This window comes from Carcharodon carcharias, chromosome 12 (genome assembly GCF_017639515.1).
Source record: "Carcharodon carcharias isolate sCarCar2 chromosome 12, sCarCar2.pri, whole genome shotgun sequence".
Taxonomy (NCBI): Eukaryota; Metazoa; Chordata; class Chondrichthyes; order Lamniformes; family Lamnidae; genus Carcharodon; species Carcharodon carcharias.
The window spans coordinates 77,348,318-77,376,145 of NC_054478.1; the positions used below are offsets into that span (position 1 = coordinate 77,348,318).

Consider the following 27,828-nt stretch of genomic DNA (forward strand, 5'->3'; position numbering starts at 1 on the left):
AGAGTGCCACAGGGAAACACTCATGAGTACCATCTAGGAGCGCAGACCAGAGACAGGCCTATAAATTTGGAAGCAGGACAAATTAGAGTGCAGGATTAATACTCTGTGATAGAGCAATGAGATTTGAGGCAGCCTTGATTTTGGATCTGGCCCTCATTGTCATTGTGCTACAACCCTCCAGCAGACAGACCAGTTGAATCAAGAAAAATTAGTCCTCAACTAGAATCACAGCAGGCCTTTGGTAAGTGTTTTCAGAGGCTGGATCCAAGGTCCACAATTGGGTATCAGATTGGGGACTGGAGCCAAAGAGTCCTACCTCACTAGATGGGGCCATCTGAGGGATTGTGGGAGAGGGACTGGTAACTGCAACTGAGGGTTAGGTCAAGGGACAGGAGGTCTGGAGTTTACAAATGCGAGTCGTGGTGGGTGAGTTGGAATTCAAAATTGAAAGTTGGCTGAAGACCTGGAGTCTATGATCAGGCTTCAGGGGTTCTGAAGCAGTGGTGTTTGGAGGAAATCTGCAACAATGATCATGTTCCTTAATATAGGATTGGGGGAAGCGCTCCTGCTTCTCCTGGTTCCCAATTTAGGCACCTTACTTAATTTGTTGATTGTCAAGGCTTCGTTTCTCTGAGTGCAACTTGCAATAGTGCTGGAACAGGGACCTCAATCAGGCATTTTGTCCCTGATAAGTATGTCTAAAGGGCTTAAGGCCATCTTCAGGGGTCATTAAAGGACACCTTTTTTTGTTCTTCCCAAAAATGATAGTCCAGGCACTTCTGGCTGTAAGTATGCGCACTTTCTGCCTGCCATTTTGGGACCTTAGCAGTTTGCATAGCTTCTGGGAAATGGGAGTTGCATGGCTAAGTTCCAGGCCTCTTTGATGGTGAATGTTGGAATAAAAAAAACTAAAATTGAAAAACCAATACTGAAAACAAACATTGCAAGTTCAATACATTTAAAGAATAACAATGTTCTGACTTTGTACATAAAAAGAACTGAACTGAATTGTAGGTTTGGGATGATTGTCACTGTGTACCGTTGTCATGTTTAAGTTTTCTATCTGGCATTAACTGTCATCTTGTTGTCATTCTTACCTTCAGCAAGTATTTAGGAGACTGTATTTGAAAAGTAAATAGAATAAAAGATGATCAACAATATAACAAGAACTAAAGCAATAGGAGATCAGTACTGTAAGATTAAATTGAGAAGTAAATACTGCAAAGATGACCATTTTGACAATAACTACATTATGTTGCTTCAAACCCTCACATTACTACTTTTATTGGATTCCTAATTTCTCACAGCATGTTGTATTATAGGCAGCATTTATAATTTGTATTGAAAAATAAGATGAAGTGAACCGCTGTAAATAAAAACTCAATGTTCCTATAAAAATCTGCATTAATAGACACAGCTTCAAAGCATTCAAACTCATCACATGACCAAATAAATATTGGGATTTTTGATTAGATCAGTAGCAAGGTTCATTATTTAGTCTCTCACATCATGGTGTGAATGCAATCATCAAGGAGGTTTTTTTTGGATCATACAAATTGTATTCTTCTCTTTTAGGAAAACTCAGAAAAAATTCTGGATTTCCAGTGGATATCATTACTTTACCATGAGCAGTAATTTGTTTTTAAACATCAAGCCAAATGGCCCCTGCTTGATGAAAAGGTTATAGTTAAATGTTTGCTGCTGAAGTGTAATATGTACATACTGGATTTGTGCTGCTGTATTCATTGATTGGCTTGACTTCAGTTGTTTTCTTTGAAGATATAGTAGCTAGAGGGATAGGTATAAGTCCTGGTGACTTGCACCATAGGATGCAAATGAAGAACCTAAGAACTAAGTGTTTTGATGTAAATGTAAATGTAAAGTCCATGTGAAATGCAGTTTGATACTCTGCAATTAAGATTGATCAAATCTAAACTTTAGATTTAAATACTTAAAGGTAACTATTTTCATTACTGTTGAATCAGTTTAAATCACATCCTCATATTGAACTGAAAAGACTGTAAAATAATATTTCAATATCTCTATTAATAAACTTTATTCTCCTGAAACTGTTTATATCAATACAAATTTGTCTATTTGATCTCATGAAGAATTAAATTCACAATACACTTTTCCAGTTCACAAATGAAACAGAAAACATAAGTTGTTCTAAAGCAATAAAAAAGGAAAAGGGTCTCAGGATCATTATCAGAATGGGCTGATAAAAAATAAAAAAGTTAATTGCAGCTTTATCTCACAATTCTAATTAGAAGTTCCTTATTTGAAAGAGCCAGTTATAAAGCATACAAACCTTTTTGCAGCCTACAGTAAGCTGTGGAGGTAATGACCTTGATGCTGCATTTACTTTTGCTCTTGACTGTGCTAAGTTACCTGAAAAGAAAGAAAGCAAAATAGTTTTATATAAGAGATGCTAAAAAAAGATATTAAATAAGCATGTGTGATACGCTTAGAATATGTCAAAGTTTTAGTATGTCTAGCACAAGATGTCCAAATGTTTTCTCTGGCTACATCTTCAGAGGCTAAACTGTGATTAATAGCAATGAAAGGAGCCTTTGAAGCAGGATTGGTGACATCAAAGTCTTAATCCATGGGTGGCAGGATTTTTTTAAATGAGTGGGAAGCATTTTAACACATTTCAACAGATTTACAGCATAAATAAACAATAGGTCACTGCAGATATTCCATGCACCTTTCAACAAATGGTATGACCAAGGCTGAGGTATAATTCTCAATTTAAATATGCACTGTCTAATAGCCGCATGTGCAAATAAAAAAAAAATCCTTTGCGAAATCACTTAGCAGGTGAATAAAACATTTCTAAGTTATGTACTTAGTACTTACTTTTAAAAAATAATTGTGAATAACGTTTCTACAGCACTTGCTAACATACATTGTCAAAACAATGCTATGAAACATAAAAGTCATTTCAGCTGCGCTTCAGGTAGTCACTTGCACTTTATTCAATGAAAATAAGTTTTAAGCTAAAAACTTAGGGCAGGATTTTGCCCTCGATGGGCGGGTGGGCCCCACTGGCTCAGCGGCGGGTGGGCAGCCGAACTCCGCCACCGAAGCGGGCCCTGCCGCTATTTTAAGTGGGCGGGCCAATTAAGGCCCACCTAGCGGCCTGCCCAACGGAGAGCGCTATGCACTTCCTGTGCAGGCGGGAGGGATTCCCTATTTATCAAAGTACGCAAGTGCACGAAAAAGCGCACTGTTCCCTGAGACTAAGTGCTGTCTCAGGGAGATCAGTGAAAGTTTTACAAACTTAAAAAATAGAAAAATAAAAAAATTAACATGTCCCCCTCATGTGACAATGTCGCACAAGATGGGACATATTAATAAATATCACATAAAATTTATTAAACATTTTTAAAGTGGACATGAAACCTCATCCCACCAGTGGATGAGGTTTTATGTTTTTTCTATTGCCCGCTGGGGCTCCTGGCCTGCCCACCAGCCTTAAGGTTGGACGGGCAGGGCCTTTAACTACCTTAATTATCCTGTCACTGGCTGATTTCGCTGTCCGCCCGCCTTCCTCAATATTTAAATGGACCAGGTTGACGTTGGGGGTTCCTCCCGACGTCATCCCACGTCATTTTCCCACCCCCAGATCGCCAACAGGAATATTCAGGCCTTATTATCATAAACGATGACTACTCCCTTTCTCCTTCAAGATGGTTTTCTAAATTAAAGTCATGATATAGGTGGAGTTATGGTAAGCATCACCTAACCAAAAAGGAACAATGACACACTGTTGTAGGAAATTTTTCCCTTCATTTTCTAAAATACGGTACCAAACCTGTTAATAATCAAATACTACACTAAATCTATTAACAGCACAATACCCAATTTAACCCAATAATAACCAAACATCTGATGTTAAAGGTATAAACATAGAAACTTTGGTCCCATTTTAATTTTGCCGTAAATACTTCCCTTAACCTGATGATCCATTTAATGTCATAAGTTACCCGAACATAAATGTTTTAATATTACTGAGTACAGCCAACAGAGTAGGTCTACGTAGTTCTCATTGGCTGCACCATCACAATGTAAAAATATTTTGAGTTAAATTGCTGTATTTGGATATCACGAAGTTGTGACTTGCTTCCGCATAAATTTCTAACAAATGTTAGTAGCCAGAGTCAATACAAATTTATTTTCTTGCACGGTCTGGAATACATTCACATGACTTTCTCTATTGATGACGTTTTAGAGAGTGAATTATAGCTATTAGTAGACTTAGAAATAACTTGAGAAAAAATTAGGTCATAGCACAAATCACAGCAGTTAAAAAATACAATGTTGCAATCAAAAATTTTACTTTAGAATTTGGGTCAGTTGAAACAAGTTGTTTCAGTATTAGGCTTTTATTAAAGTTGGTATAGCTTTAACATTATTATTCCTTTATGGGAAATGTAGAAATAGAACCCCAAGAGTGCAGCAGTCCCTCAGTACTGCACTAGAGTGTCAGCTTTGATTTTTGTGCTGGAGTGGGACTTGAACCCAGCACCTTGTGACTCAGGGAGAAGAATGCTCGCAACTCATCCATGACTGACACACACTGTTATCAGAAAGTGTGGCAGGATAGGTATAACACATGAAGGGTAGAATCTTACCTATGGTGGGCGGTCTGGGCGGGAATGGGTGGAGGTGGGCACGGAGCCGGTTGCCGCCTGCGATTAGCTGCGTGCTGCCATTTTACGTGGGCTGGCCAATTAAGGTCTGCCCAGCTTAACGCATGGCCAGTAGCGCTCAGCTCTACCTGTGCGGGTGGGGGGAGGAGGGAGAGTTGGGGCCTGCACTCTTTCATGCATGTGCGCAAAAGAGCGCAGCAATCTCCCTGAGACACAGAGCTGCCTCAGGGAGATTAAGTAGATAATAAGTTTTTTAAAAATGAAGTAAAAGATTACTTAAACATGTGCCATCATGTGACAGTGACATGAGCTGGGACATGTTTGTGAAGTTTACCAAACTTATTTATAAATTTTAATAAAACCTTCAGGAAACCTCATCCCACCCATGGATGAGGTTTCCTGGAAAACGTGAAGGCCATTTGGGCTCTTTGCCTGCCCGCTAATCTTAAGGTTGGACGTGCAACGTTCCAAACAGGTTTTAATTACTTTTTTAATGGCCTTAATAGGCCATTGACAGTTTGGCAGGCGCACAGCCAACTCCAGTGCGCGCCGCCAAACACAATATCGGAATGACACGCAATGACATCAGGATGCACACCCGACGTCATCTTGCGTAATTTTATGCGTCGCTGTCTCGCGCCCCCCCCCCCACCCCACACGCTAATGGCAATATTCTGCCCTGAGTGTTTGCTATAAGCAAAACTTCTAATATATATTTATGTATTCAAGAAAAGTACAAATTATTTTACAATGTATTTACTTTGTACTCATTCTTGGCAACTAAGTTATCTGCAAAATGATAAGTTACCGGCTTGGATTGGTTGGGCCAAATGGCCTGTATCTGTGCCAAATATCCTATGTTTAATGTAATTTTCCATAACTGCAAACCTAATAAATAAATGCACATCTAGCTTTGAAAACATTTTAATGTATAAATGTTTGCTATTCTTTTTATTATTCATAATAATTATATTTATAATTAAATAAAACTGAATATCTAAACTAAAACAATGTTGTGTAGCTGTACCACAATTGCTGAAGGACCCCTGCTGGTTATACTGTTGAATTGCATGCTGATGAGTTCCAGTTAGCCTTTGTTCTCCAGATGTCATCATTATGTTATTTAAATAATTTTGCAACCGGTAGATAATATCTAGTTTCTAATATTTTGAAGTATTAGCTTCCTTATATTAGTAGAAACTGAATAGACAAGTAATCATGTAATGATGTTGTACTTACTAGTTTTATTTAAGTAATATGTTCAAATTACAATAGATTTTATGCTGCAAAGAAAATACAATCTAAATTATGTTCCATTTTTAAAGACCCAATTTAAACAATATAATTGAATAGAAGATTGCATGTTCGGAACAAGGTGGAATATTTTCTAAGACAACAAAAAAATAACTGAAACAATAAGATAGATATTATTGTCATGATGTTATTAGTATAAGGTTATACAACGTTAAGGCAGTTAAACTGCAGTTCCTGCTTGACTTAATTGATATTTATAGACTGATTTCATTCATACATTTATTGTAGACATAAATAGTTTAATACCCTGGATAAAATAGGGGCAAGGAAAATTTGATAATGGCATTCATATGATAAATTTTCCAACTGTAACTTAATAATGTTAATTCATTAAGCAAAATTCAAATCCAAGCTTCCAGGCATCCTAAACTTCAATCTTCTAAGCTATTTTACTTGAACTAAAAATTTTTCTTTAATTCTTTAAGTTTCTTGGTATAACACAGAGAACTTCTGCCAGTTATTTCTTTCTTTGCACTGTGAAAGGTAAAACTGAGTTCACATGTACTGAAGTTTACAATGGCATGCTTGTACAAGCTGCTTAAAATTTTAAAACAATCTGCAAGGATTGGAAAATATGAAAAATATTTAAACACCAATATTTAAAATTGTCTTCTAATTGTACTTTTTTAATTCCTCAGTCCTGTAGTGCAATTCTGAAACTTAACTAAATGGTTACACAGTTCTTTTAAATACTGCAACATATACAAGCCAGAAATCAGTCTGTCAATAGCATTTCAGTCAAGTGGGGACTGATGTAACTGAAATAAGCTTTTTATTGTCCTTTACTTTTATCATACAATTTCTGCTAGAATGAATGAACCTCAATTCACTGTTAATATATGATCAATAACTCCAAATCCAAAAGTATAAATTTGATAACCTTTTTAGAATTAATAAATGGAACATTAATCTGTTATTTTCAGACACTCTGTGGACATCCAGGACTACATTCCAATGTCTATGCTGGCCCATGCTACTCAGCAACCTTAGTGCTGACTCTTGATTAGTCTCCATCTTCTATACATTCCCCACATTTCTCAAACATTATGAACATCTGGACTCTGATTCCTATGCAGATCCTGAAATATTCTATAATGGTCTGACTTTTGTTGAATGTTTTAACTTCATTCCATCGTGTCTCCAGTGCATATTCTAGACTTGTCATCTGTCTCTCTATTACCTTGCTCAATCTGTGCACCTTCACATCAGCAACTAACTTTCATATTCCCCTGAATTATTACTCCCATCTCCCTCAACACTCTGACCCAGTTTGCTACTTGCTGGACTCCTTCCGTTTCACTGTCTTGAGCTCTCATTGCTCCTGAACAGACTGACTGCTTCTCTTCCCCTTCAGTCAGTATCACCCTGCCCAAGAATTTACACTACCGCCCCACTTTTCTTTTCCAGCAGCTCTCCAGCCCATTTCACTTCTCCACAAACAACTCCTCTGCCCTCTTTCTTCTTGACTGTTCCCTTCTTTAACTCTCACTTTTACCTCACACCACCCAAGGAGTCTCCTCCAATCCTCATTGGCCTATGGCATCCTCTCCCTTTATATTGACCAATAAATGTTCACAAACAAATCCTCCACAATCTCATCCTGAGCTTAACCAAAACATGCCACACAGATGCCAGCTCTCTTCTTCACCATCACCATCATCATAGCTTCATGATTCATCAGATTCCCTGTCCTACCCATTGCAATGGTAGTGTACCACCCATCCCCAAATCTCACCTTGGTCTCTTCCCTACTTCTCTGGCTGTTTCTCTACATTCAAACAGCTTAACATCATCTATCCTCCTTACACAGCATTCCTATCTACCACCTCTCCATTTGCCTTATTTGTTGAATTCTCCACTCTCCTGTCTGAGCATAATCTCTGCTCTGCTCAAGTTCAGAACTTCCGAAAACCTGGAACCCACCCATGCCCCACCACTGCTGATTTCCTGGCCCTCCTTGCTCTCCTCAACATCATCCCCATTTCACTTTGCCACCACAGAGGCAGACCTGCAAAAACTCTACTGCCAACATGGTTCTCTCAGATTATTTCTTCCTTTTTCCATATAATGCTTAGACTGCCCAGATTGCCCCAGCACTACTAATCACCCTTTCACACACCTAGCTGCCCAACTCTTTGATGTTTCTGTTGATCTCCTCAATAACTGTCTAATACTTTCTTTCGATGAATTTGTTCCCAATACTCAATAACTAGTTCTTCAAATGGGAACATCACTCTGTGGGTAACCAAACAGTTCTTGGGTATGTCACATCATAGGGGATACCTAGAAGAAGCTACCACAATAATGATAATTCAGTCACTTCAAATGTGAAAGTAGTTGCTTCAACTACAGATCTAACTGCTGTCAGTTGCTCAGAAATTACAGGTTGACATTTGACTTGTCTACGCACCAGTATAGGGGCACTTACTTGAGAGGAAATAGTACTGAGTCAGCCAGTTGCTCAGGAATTCCATCATGATATCTCTCATACTCTAACATTAGCCATTGGGTGGACATAGTTACTATGGGCAGAATTTTGCCCTTGGTGGGTGTGCAGGCCCCACCAGTTCAGCGTAGGGAATCCCCAACTGTCAACGTGCGCTCTTTCACACGAGATTGGACATGTTAATAAAAATGACATAAACTTTATTAAACGTTTTAAAAACGGACATGAAACCTCATCCCGCCAGTGGATGAGGTTTCATGTATTATCAGGAGCCCGCTGGGGCTCCTGGCCTGCCCGCCAGCCTTAAGGTTGGACGGGCAGGTCTTTAATGATCTTAATTAGCCTGTTAGTGGCCTTGATTGGCCATTGACAGGTCGGCGGGCAGACAGCTGATTTCGGTGTCCGCCCGCCTTCCTAAAAATTTAAAGGGACCGGGATGATGTCAGGGGTTCCCCCGACATCATTTTCCCGTCGGCGAGCGGGCCCTGCCCCCAAATCGTCAACAGGAAAATTCTGGCCTCTGGAGAATGGCATAGAGGCTACTACTACAATATTTACACTAAAAAGCTTCAGACATGGGCCAGGCCACTTTTGCCCCTATGAGAGAAAGGGTGCCAGAAGCTGGCTCCTATGGGTAGCTGCTTCCATTTGTGTCCATCCCAGGGACTCTTTCTAGGGTCCTAACAATTTTTAAAAGGTCCTCTAACTTCTACCGTACCCAGAAACAACTTTCCCAATTTCCATTTTCCTCTTCCCCAAGGAAATGACAGAGGTACTAAATGATAAAGTTGCATCATTCTTTATTTATGAAGATAATGCTCAACTATCAACAATAAGTTGCTTTATCTTTTTCTCCATTGACCTTATTGTTGCTGTAATAGAAGCAGTTTTTTCCTTTGTGCACAACACTTGTCTTTGTTTTTCCTTTTGCCTGATATGGCACACTTTATAAATATAAGTTTCTTTCTTTCTGCAGGTGGGAATTTGACTGCAGGAATAATGAACAACAAAGTCATAAATTACTTACGGTAGTCATGTTGACTCAGTATTCATATAGTAAATTACTGACTGAAGTCATTTCTACACAATGGCCTGGATTCTCTTCTCCATTACCGTGTTTTGGGATTATGATTTGAGGTCAGTGGAATTAGTGTGAAGCTATTTCAATGGATTGAGAATGGGCTGCATGCCAGGCAGAAAGCTATCAATGGCTATGGACCTGTTTGGAGACCATTTGATGGTGGTGTCCCACATGGTCCCGCCTTAGAGCTACTGATGACTACTATCTTTATTGGTGACCTAGATGTTGGTGTTAGGAATATGATACACAAGTTTGTAGATGATATCAAGGTTTGTGCAAGTGTTTGGACATTAGAAATAACCAAATTATTGCAAGCAGAACAAGATATGGTGAGAGAATGGACCCATATTTGGTAAATAGTATACAATTTAGACAAGTGCAGTGTTTTGGAGACGGGCAGGACTAGTGCTAAATGTACGTACACCTTTCATGAAACATAATGGAAGCCAGCGGTGCAAGAAAAAGAGTTGGTATCTTAATTCCTAACTTTTTAAAAGTTCAGAACCAATGCAGCAGAGCTATACCTAAAGCAAACAGGGTAGTGGACTGCATCCTTCATATAACCATATGACACCGGAGCAGAAGTAGGCCATTCAGCCCATTGAGTCTACTCCACCATTCAATGAGATCATGGCTGATCTGGTAGTCCTCAACTCCACTTTCCTGCCTTTTCCCCATAACACTTGATTCCCTTACTGATAAAAAATCTGTCGATCTCAGCCTTGAAAATACTTAATGGCCCAGTCTCTACAGCCCTCTGAAGTAAAGAATTCCACAGATTCACTACCCTCATAGAAGAAATTCCTCCTCATCTCTGTCTCAAATGGGTGACCCCTTACTCTGAGATTATGCCCTTTGATCCTAGACTCTCCCACAAGGGGAAACAACATCTCGGCATCCACCCTGTCAAGTCCCCTAAGAATCTAAAAAATAAAAACGAAAAACTGCGGATGCTGGAAATCCAAAACAAAAACAGAATTACCTGGAAAAACTCAGCAGGTCTGGCAGCATCGGCGGAGAAGAAAAGAGCTGACGTTTCGAGTCCTCATGACCCTTCAACAGAACCCCTAAGAATCTAATATGTTTCAATAAGGTCGCCTCTCATTCTTCTAAACTCCAATTAGTACAGGCCCAACCTACTCAACCTTTCCTCATAAGAAAATCCCTCCATATCCAAGATCAACCTTGTGAACCTTCTCTGGACTGCCTCCAATGCCAGTATATCTTTCCTTAGATAAGGGGACCAAAACTGTTCACAGTATTCTAGGTGTGGTCTAACTAGTGTCTTGCATACATTTAGCAAGACTTCCCTATTTCTATACTCCATTCCCTTTGAAATGAAGGTGAACATCCCATTTGCCTTCCCTACTACCTGCTGAACTTGTATGCTAGCTTTTTGTGATTCATGCACAAGGACCCCCAAATCTCTCTGTGCCGCAGCTATTTGTAGTGTTTCTCCATGTAAATAATATTCAGCTCTTCTATTCTTCCTGCCAAAGTGCATAGCCTCACATTTTCCCAAATTATATTCCATCTGCCAACTTTGTGCCCACTCATTTAACCTGTCTATATTACTTTATAGACTCTTTGTGTCATCTTCAACACTTGCCTTCCCAACTATTTTTGTGTCATCCACAAACTTGGTGATAGTAATTCACTTCCCTCATGCAAGTCATTAATATATATTGTAAATAATTGTGGCCCCAGCACTGATCTCTGTGGTACTCCACTAGTTACAGATTGCCATCTTGAAAATGCTCGCTTTATTCCAACTCTCTGTCTCCTATTAGTTAGCCAATCCTCTATCCAAACTAATATACTACCCCGCAACATCATGGGCTTTTATCTTACTAAGTAGCCTTGTGTGCGGTACCTTATCAAACGCCGTTTGGAAATCCAAAAATATTACATCTACTAGTTCCCCTTTATCTACCCTGCCTGCTCCTGCCTCAAAGAATTCTAATAAATTTGTCAATCATGATTTCCTCTTCATGAAGCAATGTTGACTCTGCCTGATTCTATTATACCTTTCCAAATGCTCTGCTACTACATCCTTTATAATAGACTCTAACATTTTCCCAACGACAGATGTCATGCTAACTGGCCTGTAGTCACCTGTTTTTTTGTCTACCTCCCTTTTTGAATAGGGATGTTACATTAACAGTTTTCCAATCCTCTAGAATTTTTCCAGAATCTAAGAATTCTTTGAAAATTATTACCAGTGCATGCACTATCTATGTAGCTACTACCTTTAATATCCTACAATGCAACCCATCAAGTCCAGGGCACTTATTGGCCTTTAGCCCCATTAGTTTCCCTAGTACTTTTCCTCCAGTGATAGTTATTGTATTTATTTCTTCTCTTCCCTTTTGCCCCTTGATTATTTAGTATTTTTGGAATGCTATTAATGTTTCCCCCCCGAGAAGACTGATGCAAAGTATTTATTCAACTCCTCTGCCATTTCCTGATTCCCCATTATTATTTCCCCAGCCACATTCTCTAAGGGGCCGATATTCACTTCGGCCCCTCTCTTCCTATTTATATATTTAAAGAAGCTCTAACTGTCTGTTTTTATATTACTTGATAGTTTATCCTCAAAGTTTATTTTCTCCCTCTTTATTTGTTTTTTTGGTCTTCTTTTGTTGGTGTTTAAAACTTCCCCAATCCTCTGTCTTACCACTAATCTTTGCCACATTTTATGTTTTTTTCTTTCAATTTGATACTATCCTTAACTTCTTTGGTTAACTATGGTTGGTTTATCCCCTTCCTCGAATCCTTCCTCCTCACTTTGTTGTGAGTCATGAACTATTTTCTTAAACATCTGCCATTGTTCATCAACCGTCTTTTCTGCTAAACTCCTTTCCCAGTTCATTCCAGCCAACTTTGCCCTTGTTCCTTTGTGATTACCCTTATTTAAGGTTAGCACAGTTTTTTCCGACCCAAGTTTCTCACTCTCAAACTGAATGCTAAATTCTACCATGTTATGGTCAGTTTCCTAGGGGATCTTTTACTCTGAGATCATTTATTAAACCTGCCTCATTGCACATTACCAGATCCAAAATAGCCTGATCCCTGGTTGGATCCACAACATTTTGTATTTGGAAACTGTCCCAAATACACTCTATGAATTCTTGCTCATGGTTACCTCTGACAATTTGATTTTCCCAATCTACATGAAGAATAAAGTCACCCATGATTAATGTACTGCCTTTTTTACATGCCCTCATTATCTCCTGATTTATTCTCTGCCCTACAGTATAGCTATTGTTAGGGGGCCTATAGACTACTCCCACCAGTGTCATCTTCCCCTTGCTATTTCGTACCTCCACCCATACGGATTCTACGGGCAGAATTTTGCCTTTGGCGAGCAGGGGGCGGGGCCCACTTGCCTTTGCGCAAAATGACACGGGATGACGTCAGGCGGAACCCCTGACATCACCCCGCCCCATTTGAATTTTCAGGAAGGCAGGGGCGCAGCAAAATCAGCAAAATTGAGGCCATTGACAGGATCATTGAAACAATTAAAGGACCTGCCCGTCCAACCTTAAGGTTGGTGGGCAGGCCAGGAGCCCCAGCGGGCAATAGAAAAAACATGAAACCTCATCCAGCGGCAGGATGAGGTTTCATGTAGTGTTTTTAAAAGTTTAATAAAGTGATAGTGTAAATTATGAACATGTCCCATCTCATGTGATATTGTCACATGAGGGGGACATGATAAGGAATTATTTTTTTCTATTTTTAATCTTTTCCAAAGTGGAAACGATTTCCCTGGGGCAGCACTTAGCCTCAGCGAGATGTGCGCTCTTTCATGCGCACATGTGAAAGAGCGCACTCTCACTTTTGGGGAATCCCCCCGCCCGCACAGGAAGCACGTAGCGCTTCCCACCGGACGTCAAGCTGGGAGGGCCTTAATTGGCCCGCCCATGTAAAATGGCGGTGCAGCCCGCTTCTCCGACGGGGATCGACTCCCCACCCTGCTGGAGATTGGGTTGGGCTCGCCCGCCTGACAGGCAGAAAATTCTGCCCTACATTTTCCAATCCAAGATCTTTTCTTGCTATCGTACTTATTCAATCTCGTACTAACAAAGCTACCCACCACCCTTTCCTTCCTGCCTGTCCTTTCAAGAAGTCCACATACCACTGGATATTTGGCTACCAGCTTTAATCTCCTTGTAATCACGTCTCCGTAATGGCTATAAGATCATATCCATTAACCTCTATTTGTGCCGTTAATTCATTTATTTTGACTGAATACCACCTGCATTTAAGTAAAGAGCCATTAATTTTCCCTTTATACCATTTTTAGCCCTTTGACCCTATTTGCTGCTTTTTAAAATGCTCATACACTCTGTCCCTTCCTGTCACACTCTGGGTATCATTACTTAAATAGCTGCCCTGCAAAGCTGCCATATCCTTTTGCTTTGTAAGCCTACGTATCCCCTCTCCAGAACCCTCCTGCCCACCACCCCCACCCTCGCACCTTTTTAGTTTAAAGACCTATCTACAGCCCAAGTTATTCAATTCGCCAGGACACTGCTCCTTGCATGGTTCAAGTGAAGCTTGTCCTACTGGCACAGGTTCCTTCAGTACAGGTGCCACTGGCCCATGAACTGAAACCCATTCCTCCCACACCAATCTTTGAGCCATGTATTTAACTCCTTAACTTTATGTACCCTATGCCAGTTTGCCCTTGGCTCAGGTAGTAACCCCAAGGTGATTACCTTGGAGGTTCTGTTTTTTAATTTAGCCCCTAACTGTTCAAATTCTTTCAGCAGAACCTCCTTTCTCATCCTAGAAATGTCGTTGGTACCAACATGGGCGATGACAACTGGATCCCTCCCATCCCACTCCAAGTTCCTCTCCAACGCCAAGGAGATGTCCTTAACCCTAACACCGGGCAGGCAAAAAAGCCTTCGGGACTTAGGCTCATGGCTGCAGAGAACAGCATCTATCCCCCTAATGATACTGTCCCCTACCACTACTACGTTCCTAATATCCTCCCCCTACTTGAATGGTTCCCTGTACCGTGGTGCCGTGATCAGTTCTTTCATCCTCCCTGCAGTCTCTGGTCTTGTCCACACAGGTTGCAAAAACCTTGTAACTGTTGGACAGTTGAGGGGCCGAGGCTCCTCGAATACTACCCCCGGGTCCCCATACCTGCTTCACCTGCAGTCACATCCTTCTGCCCCTGATCACAGACCAAATTTGAATACCTAATTTGAGGGGTGTGACCGCCTCCTGGAGCAAAGTGTCCAGGTAACTTTCCCCCTCCCTGATGCACCACAATGTCTGCAGCTCGGACTCCAGCTTCTCAACTCGGATCCGACATTCCTCGAGCTGCAAACACTTACTACAGATGTGTTCACTCCGGATCATCTTGGTGTCCAGAAGCTCCCACATGCTGCTGCAGCAACACATCACCCATCCTGCTATCACTATTGTATTTCATTTATTTAATTAATTAATTATTCCAGTATCCCCGCTCTTTACACTTCATTGCAATTAATTCTTTTTACACACCAGTGTTGATCTTATGGGCAGAATTTTCTGGCTGTCAGGCCTGACCCAATCTCTGGTGGGTGGGGAGCCGATTCCCGCCGGAGAAGCAGGCCCTGCTGCCATTTTAAATGGGCGGGTCTTGCATGACGTCTGTCGGGAAGCGCTATGTGCTTCCCGTGCGGGGGGGGGGATTCCCCAAAAGCAAGAGTGTGCTCTTTCGCGCATGCGCATGAAAGAGCACACATCTCCCTGAGGCTAAGTGCTGCCTCAGGGAGATCACTTACACTTCTAAAAATATCAAAATTAGAAAAAAAAATTCCCTAACATGTCCCCCTCATGTGACACATGAGATGGGACATGTTCATAATTTACATAATAGGCAGAATTTTGCCCTTGATGGGCAGGCGGGCCCGACCGACTCGGCGGTGGGCGGGCAGCCGATTGCCGCCGCCAAAATGGGCCCCACCGCCACCAGCCAGAAGATTCTGCCCAATAAGTTTATTAAACTTAATGGGCAGAAATTTCTGCCTGCTGGGCGGACGGGCCCAACCCAATCTCCGGCGGGTGGGGAGCCGATCCCCACTGGAGAAACAGGCCCCATTTTACATCGGCAGGCCAATTAAGGCCCACCCAGCGTGATGTTCAGTGGGAAGGGCTATGTGCGGGGGGGGGGGGGGGGGAGATTCCCCAACTGTGAGAGTGCGCTCTTTGGCGCATGCGCACGAAATAGTGCACATCTCCCTGAGGCTAAGTGCTGCCTCAGGAAGATCGCTTACACTTCTAAAAATATGAAAATTAGGCATATGACAATGAGATGGGACATGTTCATAATTTACATTATAAGTTTATTAAACTTTCTAAATCCCTACATGAAACCTCACCCCGCTGGTGGATGAGGTTTCATGTTTTTTCTATTCCTCGCCAGGGCACCTGGCCTGCCCGCCAACCTTAAGGCTGGATAGGCAGGTCCTCTAATTGTATAATTGATCCTGTCAATGGCCTCAATTGGCCATTGATAGGTTGGCGGGACCACAGCTGATTTTGCTGCGGGCCCACCTTCCTGAAGATTTAAATGGGCCGAGATGACGTCGGGGGTTCCTCCAGATGTCATCGCGCGTCGGCGATTGGGCCCCTGCTCACCAACGGCAAAACTCTTCCCCATATTTAACAAGCTATTTTTAAGAAAAAGACAAGAGAGCTAAACACAAACTAAAGACCTTTATTTTGCTTTAAAGATTAGAAATACTCACCAATCGAACTCACTAATCAGATGCTCTCCATGCTCATTTTTTAAAAAATGAAATCTCCACACTCTCTCCACTCATTTGTTTATAAATGAAGTCTCCACACTCTCCCCACTCGTTTTTTATCAATAAAGTCTCCACATTCTCTCTGCTCATTTTTATTATCAATGAAGTCCCCACACTCTCCCTGCTCGTGTTTTATAAATGAAGTCTCCACACTCTCCCCACTCGTTTGTTTTTAAATGAAGTCTCCACACTCTCCCCACTTGTTTGTTTATAAATGAAGTCTCCACACTCTCCCCACTTGTTTGTTTATAAATGAAGTCTCCACACTCTCCCCACTTGTTTGTTTATAAATGAAGTCTCCACACTCTCCCCACTTGTTTGTTTATAAATGAAGTCTCCACACTCTCCCCACTTGTTTTTATTATAAATGAAGTCTCCACACTCTCCCCACTCGTTTTTTATCAATAAAGTCTCCACATTCTCTCTGCTCATTTTTATTATCAATGAAGTCCCCACACTCTCCCTGCTCGTGTTTTATAAATGAAGTCTCCACACTCTCCCCACTCGTTTGTTTTTAAATGAAGTCTCCACACTCTCCCCACTTGTTTGTTTGTAAATGAAGTCTCCACACTCTCCCCACTCGTTTGTTTATAAATAAAGCCTCCAGACTCTCCCCACTCGTTTGTTTATAAATGAGGTCTCCACACAGGACTATTTAACATAAAACAAAACATACCACTTTGTATAACATCAGAAAAATGCCTGCTGTGCACTTCACAACTTTACCATTCACAAAGGGCAGTGGTTCATTATGCTTGAAGAGGAGATATTGGCTCCTGAAGATCCTGAACTGCAGGAACCAGGACACGTGGATGATATCCACTGAGATGATCAGTAACAATTGCATTGACCATCAGTGGGCAAATCATTTCTGAAGTATTCCCTACATTATTCAGTTTATTGGATACCACAGCCTGACCTCCTTCTCCCTCAGTGTCAAATAAAGATATTGCCTCAAACCATTACCACCCTTCAACAAGATAAAACAAGAACCTTCATTGATCCAACATGAATAAGCTAATAATCATCACCTGAGAGATTGAGTTGGCACCAAATAATTTTTTTCCCTTCTCTGTATGATTGGGATCTTCATGAATATTAAGCCAGAATGTAATTGCACATTCTACTTTCATATCATCATGTCCAAACGCAGTCAGCCTACTCTTTCCTATCACTATTCCTCAACTTAGTGCCCAGATGAAACTTTCTACTTCCTAGTCTAGTGGTTCTTCTAAGTGTCACATAAAAATCAAGATTACAGGAGATTGTTGGTGCTTCATGCTGTACAGGAGGATTATGGGATCAAGGTTATCCTCATCTCGTTGCAGCTGGTTATGGAAGGGTATCGCTGCTGGCTGCATCACTGGAGGGTGTGCCTGGATAGCCTAGGCTCACCTCTCATGTTCTATTCATATGCTGTTCTGAAGGAAAAGAATAAAACAGGGCACATTCCGCTGTTGTCCTGAGAGATGGCAGTATCAGGCTGCCGGACTCCTGGCACAGACATTCCACTGGACCCTGGATCTGTGATCCTGCTGATCACTATGGCTGCTGGTCTAATAACAACTAGGAGATGCTGAAATCCCTGAGGCACAACATTGGCTACGGCCTGAAAGTCACAACCCATGCTGTGTTCTAGTTGATTCCCTATTGACTCAGGAGCTGTAATCTTGTGGATCCATGAATTGATCTTTGGCTGCTTTTTATCCAGTGCCTGCTGCAAAGTTCAAACCTGTTTTGCTTCTGCAAGCAAAACAAAGCTTCTGAATTACTGTAATGCAAGGTCTCACACTCTACAGTTACACTGTCAGTTGCCATGCATCCTGGGAGATTGCTGTCAGAGATTGCACAATCATATAATGTTCCTCAAATATCCTTCTTTTCAGGAGATTGCCCATGAATTCTGAGTTCCACAACTCAGAAGCCATAAGTTACCATTTCCTTACCTCCACTCGGGTAACATTCTCCCCACTTCTTGTTCCTCTAAGCCAGCTTGCCAATTTTGAAGTTCTTGCAGCACTCCATATTTGAACTACACGGACATCCTAGAATTTGTACTTTTCAGTACACCACAGTTTCTATCTTTATATATCCAAATGTTCAGGATACAATCACCTCATTAGCAGTATCTAATTCTCCCAAGATGGAAATCTCCAATCTGTGCCCGACAGAATGGAAGCAAGTGCGAAAGGAGAAATGCTGGAGAGACTTGGGGCAGAGGTAATTGAACCGAATTGAATCAGATGGAAGTGCAACCTAGGCTGGTGGTCTTTCTCCTTATCATCATACATAAAACATGACATGGTCAAGTCACTGAAAAATTATTGCCACAGTCTGTAGTCCTGGAAGTAAGGAAGGTGGCAGTGAGTGCCAGTGCCATCACCCTCTAGGTAGCACTACAGGCATCTCTGATCAACTTGGCACATTGCAGTGCCAGGAGTCTGTGTGTCCTGACTTCCAGGAGAACTTGGAGGTTTTCATCAAGGGTATTTAGGCAGAATACTGCCTAAATTAGGGCTTCCCAAACTGTGGGTCATGACCCACAGTGAGGTGGCAAGACAGAATTTTGGGGTCACAAGCACTGAGGCAGCAATGGCTGCTGTGGAGCTTGGAATGAGTGCAACAGTTGGAAGACCCCATTAAATCCTTGCATTTTTTTTTCCCCAATTGTTGGGTATGGCCTAACTACTGGTGAGCTGACAGCTGATAGAAACATTCCCCAGCAGAATTCAGCACTTTTAGGGAAGGAGGGTAGAAAAGAAAGAAATAGTTTAATTGTATACTGAGTTGATTTTAAATATACTTTAAATATGATGACTTCAGATTACAAGTATTTCCAGCAATTAGATTTGCTACTTCTGAACAATCTAAATACTTTTTACAGCATTTCTAACTTAAATGCTACTAAGTAACACACACAGCAATACCACTAGCTTTAATAAGGATATCTCCAACTAAATTAAATAAAGTGCTAACCCTGCAGCTACTCTACTGATGAACCCTTAGGAATAATATTGATTCACAAAGGTAAGGAAAGGATGCCAAGTTCTAAGAGATGAACAATCTTTTGCTCCATGACAGGGTGGGCATAATTGATAAAACTTAAATCAGATGAAAAATACAATATAATGAATTTAACAGCAAATTGAAATGCTTAAGTGGTGTTTATTTGATTTCTGTTATTAGCAGGTACACTATTTAACTGAGGTTCATAAGGCCACCTGTGTATGTCATTACTTGAATCCCAATAGAGAAATGAAGATTAAGAACAGCTGAGCTGAATAGACATCACATTTTATAGTTTGTTTAATGTAAAGGTTTCTCAGCAGCTGTTTAAATCTTACTGAAGCAATGTGCAGTGGTTCAAAAAATAGAGCATGCTGTTTTATCCAGGAACAATCCTTTCATTTTGTTGTTTGCATAGGGTGAAGCAGACTCTCTGCAATATAAAGATATTAGCCTAAATTTCACAAGTACACAATGATGTTGAGGAAGCTCACCAGCTTTGAGCAGACATCAGAAATCATGGTCATTTCTTTGATATTTTTTGGCTCAGGAAATTACATCAATAATGTATCAATTAGAGCACAATTATACTCCAATCTAAATTTTAAATCTTGACATCCTTTGAAAAGACTATCAATTAACCAGCAATGTAAGATTTACCATTAATGAAAATATAAGATCAATAAAAAGAACAAAACCATCAATATTAGAAATATGAAACAAAGAAAATACTGAAAAAGAGAGATCCATCAGCACTTGCGAAGAAAAAAAACAGGCTAATAATTTGGTTGCAACCCTTCACCAGAACACTGATTTGAATGAAGAGTTTACAGATGCTGACAGACCTGCTGTGCATTTCCTACTGCAGTAGTTACCCAACCTAAAAATGAAGGACCCAAAAATCAGCAGGCTTGCTCTGTCAGTGGTGATGCATGGGAGAGAGTCCTGATGACCTCTGCTCCTGACTTCATCAGGTTATCTGTGAACGGAGGAGATCAGCTGATATACATTGCAATAGCAAGTCACTGTACCACTATGAACACCTGTTTGGTGTGGAATTTTGTGGGGTTAGTTGAGGGGGGGTTAGGTGGACTGGTGGTTTGGGGTTGCAGGCAAATTTAAGCTGATGAGCTGCTCTTTAGCAGCAATTGTCAGTAACGCTCTGAGGTCTTCACCAGGGATCATCGTTGGATCCCTGGAGACAGGAGAGTGAGGTGAGACAGGGGTCATGGAGACATTTCAGCACACTCATTTTCCATCGCTTCGCTAACCCTCCACCAAAGACCTTGGGCTGAATCGTCCCAGATTTGCGCAAAGTGAGGTAGTAGGTAGAAAGAAAGTAGTTATACCCACAGGCCGCAATGACAGGTTTTTGCGCCATTTCATCCCCTTCCCACCTTATTAATTATGCAGCCACAGGAAGCTCGCCATCTAGCTCATGGGCAGCCGTCGAGGCCATGCAGTGATGTCCTCTCACCCAGCTCTGGCCACAGGAGGCCCATCAGTATCAGCACTCCGATTTGGTAGGCGGTGTCAGAGGTGGTCAGTGCCAATGCTGCACACAAGGGCCAGAATTTTGACCTTGATGGGCGGGTGGGCCCCACTGGCTTGGCGGCGGGCGGACAGCTGAACTCTGCCGTCGAAACGGGGCCGGCCGCCGTTTTGAGTGGGCAGGCCAATTAAGGCCCACCCAGCGGCATTCCCGACAGGAAGCACTATACGCTTCCTGTGTGGGGGTGGGGGGAAGGATTCCCCATCTGTCATGTGCACAAAAGAGCACACTGCTCCCTGAGATTAAGTGCTGTCTCAGGAAGAGCGCTGAATGTTTAAAAATAGAGAAAGAAAAGCATTATTAACAAGTCCTCCTCATGTGACACTGTCACACAAGATGGGACATGTTAATAAATATGAGTGAAACTTTAGTAAACTTTTTAAAAGCTGAGATGAAACCTCATCCCGCCAGTGGATGAGGTGTTATCTTTTTTCAGAAGTCCGCTGGGGCTCCTGGCCTGCCCGCCAGCGTTAAGGTTGGACAGGCCGGTCTTTCAATGAGCTTAATGATCCTGTCAATGGCCTCAATTGGCCATTGACAGGTCGGCGGGTGAACAGCTGATTTCACTGTCCGCCCACCTTCCTAAAAATTTAAAGGGACCAGGATGACATCGGGGGTTCCTCTCAACGTCATCCTGCATCATTTTCCCATCGGCGAGCGGGCCCCATCCCCAAATCGCCAATGGGAAATTTCTGGCCAAGAGGTCAGCCATCCAGTGCAGAAAACGGATGAATAATGTCATTTATGCCACCAGGGTAAGGCAACATCTTATCACCCTAAACTCACACACTCACAAGGCCATCACACGTTCACTGGCATATCACTCACTGCCAGCCCAAGGGAAATCACCACTCACTCTCTCACACACACCCTCACATCTCCATCTGGACTCATCTTCTCTGGAGACAGCCTCCTCAGCCCTCACCATTTTGAGGCCACTTGTGCAGAACAACATGTGCCCCCACACCCCCTGAGATGGCCCCCTTTCCCATTACAGCCCTCGCCCTACAGCCTCTTCCCTTGCCTGAGGCCACTTCTCCCCTTCCCCAAGCAAGCCCTAGCCCTGCAGCTGTTGAAAAGCCATCCCCACCTTACCAGCTGGTCAGGTAGGTAGAGACCTGCCTCTTAGCACCCCTAAAAGTGATGTGGTGCTGCCTGCGAAGTCTGGCACTGATGACCGTGAGTGCTGCCCAAAGCAAGGTAGGCAAACACACCTCGAAGTCCCGAGCAAAGTGCAACTTGCCAGGTGCACATCGCTTATGCACAGTAGTGAAACACATTGGCGTGCCTGGATAATCCAGCATGGGAGGATGATTCCAGCGAGCAGCGCTTATAATTAGATGCAAATGTATTCAAATGACATTCGGTGGCGGGAAATGCAGCCTGCCATTGATGGGTGGAGCGAACGATCGCAAACTGGTTTCACAACAGCGTGGGCAGGATTTTACGCCACTGCTCGCCAATGCATAAAATGACACGCAGTGATGTTGGGCGGAACTCCCGACATCACCGCGTCCAATTTAAATTTTCAGGAAGGCGGGAACTCAGCAAAATCAATTGCGCGCCCACCGACCTGTCAATGGCCAATTGATGACATTGACAGAGTCAATTAAGTAATTAAAGGACCAACCCTTAAGGTTGGTGGGCAGGCCAGGAGCCCCGGCGGGAAGTAGAAAAAATATGAAACCTCATCCATAGGCGGGTTGAGGTTTTATGTAGCTTTTAAAAAATTTTAATAAAGTTTTTGTAAAAATTATGGGCATGTCCCAACTCATGTGACATTAGGAAATGTTAGGAAAATTTTATTTTTCCATTTTGAGCTTTTTTACATTTACAGCCGATCTCCCTGAGGCAGCACTTAGCCTCAGGGAGATGAGTGCGCTCTTTCGCGTGCATGTGCAAAGGAGCGCACTCTCGATTTTGGGACTCCCACCGCCCGCACAGGGAGTGCATAGTGCTTCCATGCGGATGTCATGTGGGGCAGGCCTTAATTGGCCCATCCATGTAAAATGGCGCCGCCCCCCCCCCCCCCCCCCCCCCCCCCCCCCCAATTGGGGGCACCGATCGGAAGCACACCCGTGCACGCCCGCCCTTCAACTTCACCCCCGATGGGGGGAAAATCCTGCCCTATGAAACCTGCCAAAATGGGCCATGCCACCATTTTGGGTGGGCGGGCCCAACGGGTTAGCGACTCCCGCATAGAACGGGAAAATCGTCGCGGAGACGGGCGTGTTCAGAACACCTATTCCAATGGGGAACTGGCAGCCTGTATAAAGTGTGGCCAGGCAGCCTCCTTGAGGCAGTGCACCATGGCCACTCACAGAGAGACAGGCTGCTCTCAGAGCACAGGAGCAGGAGCAGGAGCAGAAGCAGGAGCAGGAGGAGGGCGGGCAGATTGCAGGATAGGTCAGCGGGGGGGCCACTGTGCCTCTCGCTTCCCAAGTGCCTTCCTTGCTGTCCTCCTGGAAGAGGTGTCCAGCTGTCAGGATATTTTGTATCCAGAGGATGGGAGGAGGAGGGCCCCCTATGTCACCAGGCAGGCGTGGCAGGAGGTGGGGGAGGCAGTAAGCACCCATGACGATGTGCGGCGCACAGGAACACAGTGCCGCAAACGATTCAATGATTTGTTGCGCTCTGGAAGGGTGAGTACCATGTCAGCCTTGGTCATTTGACCCAGCAGGTAGCCTTAGCATTTGAGCACACCCCCCACCCCTGCCCCCCATGTCTTAGTGTTGTTACTGCATTGGGCATTTGGCGCATGCTGGGTGGGCAAACAGATAGTGACCATGCTTATATCAGCCTTAGTGGTTGAGGAGAAGATGGGTTCTCCCCGCAGCATATGTTGGTGTTTGTCGCATTTGAGTAGTCTGGGGTAACCTGCAGGGGAAGCAGCTAGACACATACTCAGAACTCCAACACATGTCATATTGATGGTGATGAGATGGTGGAAGGGGAGCCTCAAGGTATCGTGGCTAAGTGCCATCTGCTGGCCTCAGCGCCGCACCTAGTTGCGCCTCCTTGCTATGGGTGCTAAGACCCGTGTGTTATTCAAAGTGATGAACGCCGAATGTGTCCATGGTGGCCGTTGGGGGAGGGGGTTAGGACCAGCCATACTATCTTCTGGTGACTGATCACCAGTAGAGTGGACAGGAGCCGCTGGAGGCCTCAGATGGGCCACTGTGGTTGGGGTGCGGCGTGCGCATGCAGAGTACATGAGTGATCAGCCCCAATAAATCCTCTTCTCTGTCCTGCAGGCAAAAACAGAACACAATCTCAGGGAGCGCCAGAGGACTGGAGGGGGGCACGCCCTGCTCCAGTGCCTCACCACCAATGAGGAGCAGGCCATGGAGCTGGGGAGGAGGCAGGCGGCCAGGTCGGCAGGTGGCGGCGAGGCTGGGGTGCAGCGGCCAGGTATTTGAGGGCCACAGTCCCATCCACTCTGTCTCCCCACCATCCAAACCACTGATGATTGCTGCAATTGTTAATGCTGCATAATAATGGGGAAATGTTGCCTTCTGTCCACCCAGTCTATGCCCCTCCTAACGGTATAAAGGTCAATAATGTGACCTGTCAATCTCCTGTGTTCCACGGCAAATGTCGCAAGTGTTTGCAATGTTTCCTCAGCACCGCAACTATCCAGGCCAGCATGCTTCCAGGTCAGGTACCTCTGCACTCTCCCCACTCCAATGGCACATAATATTCCATGTGGCATTCCTTAGGCTATCTGACCAGCGCATGTAATGTTTGGGCCTCCTCTTGTCTCTTTTCCACCCCACCAATGTTCGTCTCCTTAGGGTCTTGAAGGGTGAGTGACTTATGAGGCTGGGGGGGGAAAGGGATGAAAGGTATTACTGACTGAACACTAACTGATGCACTGTCCTTGTTGTTAATTTCAGCATCACCACCGCATGGCCACCCCCAACACGTCCGGAGCCCCTGCTCCACACCTGAGGGCCAAGATGTGCAACTTGCGGCACATTATTTCAGCCAGCCAGGCACCAGCGCAGCCACAAACACTTTGGCTAGTGTCCCGGGTCACAGTGTAGAGGGCATTTCACAATTGCTGGAGGAGATGGCAGGGACAGAGAGTGCCGATGGCGCAAGCAGCCAGCTGCAGGGGACCAGGCAAATGCTCAGTCCAGCAGTGATGATGTGCCTCTGGAAATGACACCAATGCAGCAGCTGCAGGACAAGTGGCAGGATGCGTGGGAGCATCTGGCAGGGTTGCATGAGCGTGTGCTTCAGTTGGTCTCTGAAGTGGAAGAGTCCAGGCAGAGTGTAAGTGAAGGCATGAACCTCAGGACAGAGCTTCAGGCTTCCTCCACAGAGAGATTGGCGACTCTCACGGAGAGGGGCTTCGATCAGATGGAGAATCTTCTGACTGGGTTACGCTCTGCAAGCCCTCACAGCGGTGATGGCAACATGTGGTCATTTGCAATGTGGGAGATGTTCTGGGCACCAAGTGTCGCCGCTCGGTGCCCATGCATCTGCGGTGAGGAGGAAGGGCCAATGTGACCTCAAATCAGCGCAGCAGCTGCCTGTTGTCGCTGCGAGCTCCTCTCAGGGCGCTCCGGATGAGGGCAGCAGCTCCTCTGCCCCTCTACCAGTGACCGTTGTATCCGTTGAGGCTGCGACAACTGGGAGTTCTGAAACTGGCCACTCCCTCCCAGGCGGCGCCATCACAGGCTCCACGGGCCAGAGGACACCCGCCAAGGTCATCAAGGCCAATAGGACAGCAGAGTCAGCAGCTGTCTCACAAGCCACTCCGAGCGATAGGGCGGCACCTAGATGTAGCACCCGCAAACGAAAGCATTAGGCACGTTAGGCACTCCACGGGTTTATCATTGGTGATTTTGTGTAGGCCTTAGATTAGGGAACACATAGTTATGTTTGTAATAGAGACATTTCTCTTTGATGTTGGACGGAATAAAGTCCAGTTTTCTGACCATAGCTGAGGGTGTTTCCTTTGTTCTGCATTTGTATGTTTCACAGACATATCATAAGTGTTTGAGTGGACATTGATGTTTCTGTACTAAGCCCTTAGTTGCAGCTGATGAGGTGGAAGATGTAGCACCTAAGTGCCACGTGTGGAAGTGCCAGGCAATGCTGGTCCTGCTGATTGATGTGTGTGGAGCTAGCCGATGGTTTGCTGGATTAAATCATCCCAGGTGTCCCTGCCTCCTTGGTGTAGTAGCGGGTCAGCATGCTGCCCCTCATCATCACCCTGTGCTTCCTCATCCTCTGAGTCACTGCTGGATCCATCATGTGCAGCCTCATCCACTGCGTCCAGGTCTTCATCATCAACTACATCCCCATTTCCCAGCGCAAGAATGTGCAGAGCGCAGCGTGCTACCACTATTAGAGGGACCCGATCTGGTGGGTACTGGAGTGCACCCCCTGAGCAGTTCAGGCAACGGAAGCGCATCTTGAAAAGACCAATGGCTCTCTCCACCACAGCCCTTGTGGTGCTGTGGCTCCTATTGTAGCGCTCCTCAGTTTTTGTTCTTGGATGGTGGAGAGGCATCATGAGCCATCTTCTGAGGGGATAGCCCTTATCACCCAGAAGCCAACCATCCAGCCGAGCCAGAACACTGAACAGCCCCAGCACCTGGGAGTGTCTGAGGATGTAGGCGTCATGGGAGCTGCCTGGGTACCTTGCACAGACTTGTAGAATCAGCATCCTGTGATCACACACTATCTGCACGTTCATGGAGTGGAAGCCCTTCATGTTAATGAAGGCACCGGGTTCACCTGCTGGTGCCTTGAGGGCCACATGTGTACAGTCTATAGCACCCTGGACACGAGGGAAGCCAGCAATGGCCACGAAGCCTCTGGCTCACTGTGCCTGACTTGCCTGGATGCAGCAGAAGTGGATGAAGGTCAATGCCCGTCTGAACAGAGCATCTGTAACCTGCTTGACATAAATGTGGACAGCTGATTGGGAGACACCGCAAAGGTCACCTGCCGAGCCCTGGAAGGAGCCAGAGGCATAGAAGTGGAGAGCAACTGTAAGCTTCAGAGCCACTGGCATGGGGTGTCCACCTACACAGTTAGGGGAGATCTCAGACCCAATCATCTGACAGATATAGTTGACTGTCTCCCTTGACAGATAGAGCCTCCTTCGGCACAGCACCTCAGTCATATTGAGGTAGCTGCTTCACCGCCTGTATACCCTGGCAGCAGGATAGTGGCATCTTCTGTGGCCCCTTCCACCTTGGACAACCTCTTGGCCCTGTGCCCCTTGTGCTTGTGCCTGGCCTCCCAAAGGTGGTTCCCCTGGAGGCTGATTGTCCACTCCTGGCCTCCTCCTTATTCTGTCCCTCCCTTCCTCCTCAGAGGAACTGCCTCCAGTGGAGATGTCAGAACCTTTATCCATGCTAAATGGAGGCCTCCGGAAAGCTGCAGGCCCGATAAAGATTATTGTCTGCAGATTGCTGAGCTGAAGCTTCAAAGTACATAGAAGGCTACTGGAAATCGAACTGCTAACAATCACACAAGCAAGTTTAAAACACTTTCTGCATTAAATACTTCATGAAAAACATGAACAACCCATCTGAGTCCACATATCCCGCCAGCGCATGTGTTTTGATAAAAAAATCACTTAACTGCCTGCCCGTTGGGCCCATGCGCCGAGCCGAAGTTTGCACGAGCTCCTCAAAATCGTTGATGATTGGCAAGTTAAGGGCCTTAGCAAGGCCTTTAATTAATGGCTGGTGTGCGTCCCGCTGCATAGCGCGCCCGCCGACCTAAATATCGCGATGCCGCGTGATGTTTAAACACTGCCGTGTGAGCTCTGCCACCTGCATGTTAGCCAGAAAATTCTGCCCCTGGTGTCCAATTGCTACATTTCTGTTGGTCCATGTACTCATATCTCAGATCCTGACCTTGCACTGCATGCATGCACTCTCAACATGGTGGACACGCTTTGCTTTGGCACAAGACAAAGTTGTCTACTGTTATTT

At 44.3% G+C, this 27,828-nt stretch overlaps 1 protein-coding gene across 14 annotated transcripts in view; it reads right to left on the reverse strand.

Moving 5' to 3' along the window:
• Positions 1-27,828, reverse strand: part of myo3b (myosin IIIB) — a 661,003-nt gene that overhangs the window by 301,894 nt on the left and 331,281 nt on the right. For 11 of the 14 annotated variants that reach the window (XR_005944587.1, XM_041201000.1, XM_041200999.1 and 8 more), the window contains 2 exons: positions 2,312-2,391; positions 1,098-1,118 (listed from right to left, as the gene is read on the reverse strand). Coding sequence is in view for 13 of the 14 variants with exons in the window: in XM_041201000.1 (XP_041056934.1) it covers positions 1,098-1,118; positions 2,312-2,391 (101 nt within the window). In the remaining variant the exon portion in view is untranslated. The remainder of the gene's footprint in view (positions 1-1,097; positions 1,119-2,311; positions 2,392-27,828) is intronic. The other 3 variants (XM_041201004.1, XM_041201001.1, XM_041201005.1) reach the window with 1 other exon arrangement.